The 6,860-nt window shown below is 40.1% G+C and overlaps 2 protein-coding genes across 2 annotated transcripts in view; one reads left to right on the top strand and one right to left on the bottom strand.

Moving 5' to 3' along the window:
* The window catches only part of LOC128702152 (uncharacterized), a 173,650-nt gene that overhangs the window by 139,886 nt on the left and 26,904 nt on the right, over positions 1 to 6,860 (top strand). The window lies entirely within an intron of this gene.
* The window catches only part of Chc (clathrin heavy chain), a 61,669-nt gene continuing 57,895 nt past the window's right edge, over positions 3,087 to 6,860 (bottom strand). The window contains exons 25-26 of the mRNA XM_070102730.1: positions 5,115 to 5,418; positions 3,087 to 4,796 (exon numbers count right to left, since the gene is read on the bottom strand). Coding sequence (XP_069958831.1) covers positions 4,672 to 4,796; positions 5,115 to 5,418 — 429 coding nt within the window. The 3' untranslated portion in view covers positions 3,087 to 4,671. The remainder of the gene's footprint in view (positions 4,797 to 5,114; positions 5,419 to 6,860) is intronic.

The following is a 6,860-nucleotide window of genomic DNA, read 5'->3' as shown; positions in this document are numbered from 1 at the left end:
GAATCTGGATCATCTGGGGATGTCCCAATCTCCCTTTGGAGTTCTGAGGGGTGACTTAGGGTGTCCTTCAGGTGATGGGTGTATCTCTGGAGGCTGCCCCCCCCCCCTCAGGGAATGTTCCTTTATGTTGGTGAGGGGCTCTTGATTTAGGGAATTGAATCTGTGCTCCAGTTCCCCGAATTAAGCCTGAATGCCTTCCACATCCCCCCCGGGCGCTGTATAATCCTACGGGTTTAGCGCTTCCCCCTTGATTATAATAATAATCTGGAGGCTGCCTGTCTGTTCCATGTGGTGGTGGCAGCCAAGAGAGGTATGCCTTGTGGTGGGTTTCCAGCTACCCTCTTGTCCACTGAGGTGGCTAGGAGGATGTGAGGTTGCTATCCTGGATTACTGGTTTACCAGCATGGGTTCCACATTGCATCTGTACTGTGGGCCCTGTCATTCCTCCTGGGAGCTAAACCCTCCCCCCCCCTTTTTTTTTTCCTAGTGATATTTATGGAGTCCTATACTCATGACCTGCTGTATAGTCCTTGTGGCTTAGCACTTCTTTTTGATTATAATAATAATAATATACTCATGACCTGCCTCCCAGACCCTTGCATGCCTTTGGACCCCTCTTCCAGTTACCTTCTGGTACCATGGTTCCGGCTGACCCTTAAGACGCTCCTGACTTCCATACGGCTTTGACTATGATCCCAGCTTCTCCACATGTGGTGCATCAATTTTCGGACCTTACACGACTCGGGACAGCCCCCCCCCCCTCTAGCCTTCCATCCAAATGACTTCAACCTTTCACTGGTGACTAACTCGGTTACCTCTTGCACTTCTAAGGAATATCCAACTAAGCATTTCCTCCCCTTCCACTCTGTTTCGAAGTCCTTCATGGATTAATTCTTTATGCTCCAACCCACTTTTACTATCTTTCTGACCACAGCAATAGCAAGGCACTCCATGTTGGGCTAAACATTTCCTATGTTCTTAAGAGTGGCAAACACATTGTCGCAATACAAAATGCAAAGCAGGCACATTATTATTATTATAATCAAGGGGAAGCGCTAAACCCGGAGGATTATACAGCGCCTGGGGGGGGGGGATGTGGAAGGCATTCAGGCTTAATTCGGGGAACTGGAGCACAGATCCAATTTCCTAAATCAAGAGCCCCTCACCAACATCAAGGAACCTTCCTTGAGGGGTAAAGCAGGCACAATCTTTCACTTTGTTGACAACACACTAAAGATTCGCAAGGACATCTCCCTTAATTCTTGCCATGGGTCTAGTCCATCATATATTGAGGCTTTCTTGCATGTAATGACATTCTGGAGCAATTCTAGCTCCAGAATCTCCCATGGTGCTAAACATGTATGGCCTATACATGTTTACCCCGAATTAAGCCTGAATGCCTTCCACATCCCCCCCCCCCAGGTGCTGTATAATCCTCCGGGTTTAGCGCTTCCCTCTTAATAATAATATACATGTTTAGCACTTTTTTTTATCAGCCATCTCTCGCCAAGGTAGGGTGGCTCAAAGAAACTTTCATCATTCACTATTAATCAAAACTAACCGCTAAACCCACAAGGGTTATACAACGAGCACCATGAGAATATACCTTCAACATCGTCACCACTATAATGCCCTTCCTTTATCTTCCCTCCTTGCTGACTGACCCACCTTTGACTCAGACTCCCTCGTTGACTTTGACCATCTGACTTGCTACAAACTTTGATGATACTTCCTCTAGCACTCCTCACAGCCCTTTCTAACTTCCTCTGCTCTCCACTCCACCCTTACTATTCTATAATCATGCACTATGCCCTGCTCTGCTGTGCTTTGACGCTTGTAGGTTTAACGCTTTTGATTATAATTTCCAGAGGTTCAACAATACGGTTCAGATACCCCTCAAAACTGCAAACATCCCCACCCCACTAAAGTCTAGCTAACTGGTTTCCCAAAAACAGTTTGCCTCTACTATCTAGAGCTCCAGTTCTCCAGATTAAGCTTGAATGCCTTCCAGCTTCACCCCCCCACAGGCACTATAATCCCTACAGGTTTACCACCCCCATAATACTATCTAGTTTGCTGCCCTGCCTTCCCTTAACTAGAGATGTATACACCCAGTCATCTCATTTTGCTCCATCCCCTTTAAATATTGCTTTTTAATTGATTCTTCACCCAAGGATCCCAGTGCTGCATGACCCTTGTGGGTTTAGTGCTTAGTTATTTTATAATTCATCCAAGGAATTGGAGCTATCCCAGTCAAATTCAAGTGCCTCATTTCCTTGTGCTGTATGCCCCCCCCACCTTGAAGAATGGTGTGGAAGGATGTTCCTAAGGCCAGCAAAGGGAGGGGGTTTTTAATTCAAGGAACTGGAGCTTTTTTTTTGGGGGGGATCTAACCTGATAGGGGGGGGGTATGGGAGGCAAAGCTCTTCCTTGAGAATATGCAGCAACCCTTTAAAGTAAATGAAGGGTTCTGTATCAAACTACACTTACCTCTTTCTTGGATCAAACATGATTACCTTTCATTCCTCAAACACAGAGTTTGGTAGGCCATGAATAGTGGATAAGTATGCCAGGAGTCACTTTAGTGAGGAAGCCCTAAACCCTCTGGGTTTAGTGCTTCTCCACTAAACTGTACCTTACTCTTCAAATGCCTCGATGCTTAATTCTACATTGGACCACCAGTAAGCTAATTAGCCTACCCAGTCAATGCCATCACATCACTTGCATGACTGCAAAAGAATCCATAACCAACCAATTTTGGCAAGTTCTCAACCTGTAGCCACTCGATGAAAGACCTGCGGATAAACTTGGAGAAAAAAACTAATATATACCATACCTTAGCAAAGGAAGTCCAAGCCAGAGAATTCTAAGGCACCAATGAAAACTACAATGTATGCAAAATACCTATGCATTTTTGCTAGTTTTTCCAAAAATAAGCTTTAAATGGCAAATGAAAATTTCATTAAATCTAAGACAATACATTCCTGTTAGTCTAAGTTATAAGAGCCTAAACTAACACTGATCCCACCTTTCCACAAACTTAAATAGGCAGGTACATATACATAAAGGTGAATTAAATAGTCAGATCATGTGGGAGGTGTTTATTTAAACTTGACATGTGGCCACACTACATATGCTCTAAGTTTGAGGCAACCACTGAATGTTAGGAGTCAAGAGAAGTCTCAAAGCCTGGCTGGAGTGGATCGGCTTCTTCACCACACAAATGTACATGCAAAACAATGTTCCCTATGAATAATAAATACTTTTTAAAACTCTCAATAGTCTATAACTTAAAAAATACAATTCTCAATAATTAACTATAAAGATACTAAATATAATTGAAGCTTTTAATGTCCACAGATGTTTCCTACTGTTAGAAAAAGAATTTTCTATAAAAAATTTAAATAAAAAGTGGAGGTGATAGGTAAGAATGCAGTGGTTCTTCATTATCAAACATTAGATAACTTTCAAATTTACACTTGGATACTAGTCTCACCCCCTATACCACACTGTAATGCTGGCCATCACATTATATTCACCATTAAGGCTTTGATTAGCAATCAAATCCTTTGCATATTTTAAAACAAAGATAGACCTCTTATCAGATGAATTCGATAGCCACCAAAATGGTGCCAAAGGTAGAAACAAGGCTTTCAATTTCAATGAGGTAGGCTGTTCCAAGGGAGAGCTGCTCTAGCCATACCAATTGGAAGTAACCTACATTACTAATGAACAACCATTGAACACAGACCATTGGCCTTTGGAAAGCAATATCTCATTGATAAAGAACAGTCTTTGTAAAGCCTTCTTCCATCGGCTATTTGAAGGCACACAATGGACAAAGCTTCAGTTATTTCACATTCTATCTTCATTTGGACTGGGAAGATAAGGCATTACACCTTACTAATCGGTTAAGTTTTAGGAATGGTTTGATGTAGACAGGTGAATGCCCAATCTTTAGTCCACAACATCACACCTATGTTTACAGAACATGTTTCACCAGGAATATTATGTTTAATCAATCTTATCAATTTATATATACATAATCTAATTATAATCCTAAGTCAACTGTAACATACTGAGACACCAATCATAAATCATCATAAGAGGAACAGGTAAAACAATACTACATCACATTCAGCCAAGTCATGATGGGATAAACTATATACAATGGGAAACAGTAGTTATATCTGTTTTTTTTTTACACCACAGCATTCAAAGGAAAAGAAAATATAGTATGAGGCAGCATGTCTTGCCCCCACACCTCCACAAATTTCTTACAAATCCAACTGGAGGACAGCTATTGAATAACAGGATGACTATCTGTGGATCAGCCAACTGAATGACCTGAATGCCTCTACAACACTCATTCATCCTCATGCTAACCACACACTACTCAACAATAAGCTTTAGTTTGCTCACCTGGCACCACAAATTCTCCCTCATTTATACCTTAATTAACTTGCAGAATTCTAGAGGCAGAATTTGGACACACATCCCTGGAGTAGTCAACTTGGTTTATTTTACAACTGGCAAACTTATGGAATATTTTGGGAGGCTCTTATTAGTTACAAGCTGTAGCCTTGATAAATCAGTGTCTATTGTTACTAACGAACCAACCTGAAAAGTTTTCACACTGGTCTTAATTTTTGGAGAATCTTGAATTAGTGTTTACATGCTGTAACCTTGGTAGGATGGCATGCCAGCACCGTAGTTAATGTTGTTAGCGTAACCAGCGTTGGAGTAGCCTGGTCCCATCATGCCCGGGCCAGCTGTGATCATAAGCTGAGGCTCACCTGCAAGGGACACACCTTTGGAGCTTTTGGCCACAGACACTTGTGCGATTGTAAACAAACAAAAAAAAATGAATCTAAATAAAAGAATATAAATAAAAATTCCCATGCCTTCACATGATGCAAAATTATGAGAATCTAAGTGGAATAAGAATTTACAAAGTGTAATACTCAAAAGGCATTCACACAATATACCAGAAAGAGAAAATAGGCATACAGGAAGTATGGCAAGATCCAATTAACATACAAATGAAGTAGCTGATGGAAAGTGTAGTTCGAAAACAAAAACCAATCAAAGCAATGGGTGCAGGAGCTACTCACCAATCATATTCATCATAGGCTTGCTCTCATTAGTTTCATTTTCTTCTGACCTATGTTTCTCGATGTCTTCCAGTTTGTTTACCTTTGTGACATACTCTCTCATTACATTAATTAAATAAGGCATGGCAAAGTCCATGATATTATGCCTCCATGCCAGTTCTAATATTACATCAGGATGGAGGAGATCATAACAATGGAAAAGGCAAGCAGCAAAACAATCGAAATTGCCATTTTCCAGGAACCATTGTAGAAGTTCTTCTGCAGTATCAGAATTCTTGCTTTCAGCAGCATATTCCATGGCATCCTAGAAGATACGGAACATTAGTGAAAAAATCCACTAAACTAACCTTCTTTCACTTATGGTAATTTTCCTACACTATTCTCAACTTCAATTTCTGAACGTTCCCTGTGAACTTACAAATACTGTCCTACTCATTTTCTTTATTTTGAGACGAGTGCCAAAAGCATATTATAATAAAAAAAGAAGTGCTAAACCTACAAGGGTCATACCATGTAGGACAAAAGTATAAAATAAACAAATTTAAACAGTCGTGGCATCTGGTAATATGGTTACTGAGTAACCTCAGGAAAGAAATGCAATGTCTGCTGACTGCAGTCAGTGATCAAAATTAGAAGTGTATTGTACACAATTTAGGTTGTTATTTTATTTATTATCACACCGGCCGATTCCCACCAAGGCAGGGTGGCCCGAAAAAGAAAAACTTTCACCATCATTCACTCCATCACTGTCTTGCCAGAAGGGTGCTTTACACTACAGTTTTTAAACTGCAACATTAACACCCCTCCTTCAGAGTGCAGGCACTGTACTTCCCATCTCCAGGACTCAAGTCCGGCCTGCCGGTTTCCCTGAATCCCTTCATAAATGTTACTTTGCTCACACTCCAACAGCACGTCAAGTATTAAAAACCATTTGTCTCCATTCACTCCTATCAAACACGCTCACGCATGCCTGCTGGAAGTCCAAGAGAATGCATTTAAAGAAGTAGAGAGATAAGTAATCCATCTCTAGGCATAACTACAATTAGCAACAAAATTACATCACATAGTATATAGTTACTATTAAATTAAAAATAAGTAAGAATCACTGTCCATTAAGATTCTAAATCTTGTATGCTGAAGAGCATGTAAGTATATACACACACACACTACAAAAGTATAAATACAAATTCTTGCTCTTAGAGCAATAAATCCTTGATATGAGGGAAATTCAGTATTTTACATTTATTGACTACCTACCATTACCAACATACGCTCATAATTAACAGAGATTATTAATACTAAATAAAGTTGTACAAGGAACTGAGAATTATTATTATATTAAAAAAGAAGCACTAAACCCACTAGGGTCATACAGAAAGGCACTGAGAAGAAAACTGACAAATTTGCCTTTGGCCAAAAATTGAGTTTCCTATACTGAAATGTTCATCATTCTTTCGAGTATCATTTACTGTACATCACTCTGGCGTGTTCATCACTTTCACCCTGCCTTTCCCCACTAAGCATAAAGGGATGTTTGACCATGTGATCATACCCAAAAGCAGTGATATGACTCCCAAGAAAACAAACTTGCCATAACACCTTGAAGCTTAATAAATGTGCTCTAAAATAAGACCAATTTCATCAAAATTATACGAGTGGTAACTAAAATATTGTTGGACACATTTCACTAAAGTTTGTAGACGATTTTCTCAAGTGACAATTGGCGAGTTCATCAGCTTTCTTCTC

This window comes from Cherax quadricarinatus, chromosome 83, assembly GCF_038502225.1.
Source record: "Cherax quadricarinatus isolate ZL_2023a chromosome 83, ASM3850222v1, whole genome shotgun sequence".
Classification (NCBI taxonomy): domain Eukaryota; kingdom Metazoa; phylum Arthropoda; class Malacostraca; order Decapoda; family Parastacidae; genus Cherax; species Cherax quadricarinatus.
The sequence above is the reverse complement of the archived record's forward strand: the minus strand, read 5'-3'. Positions and strand labels throughout refer to the sequence as shown.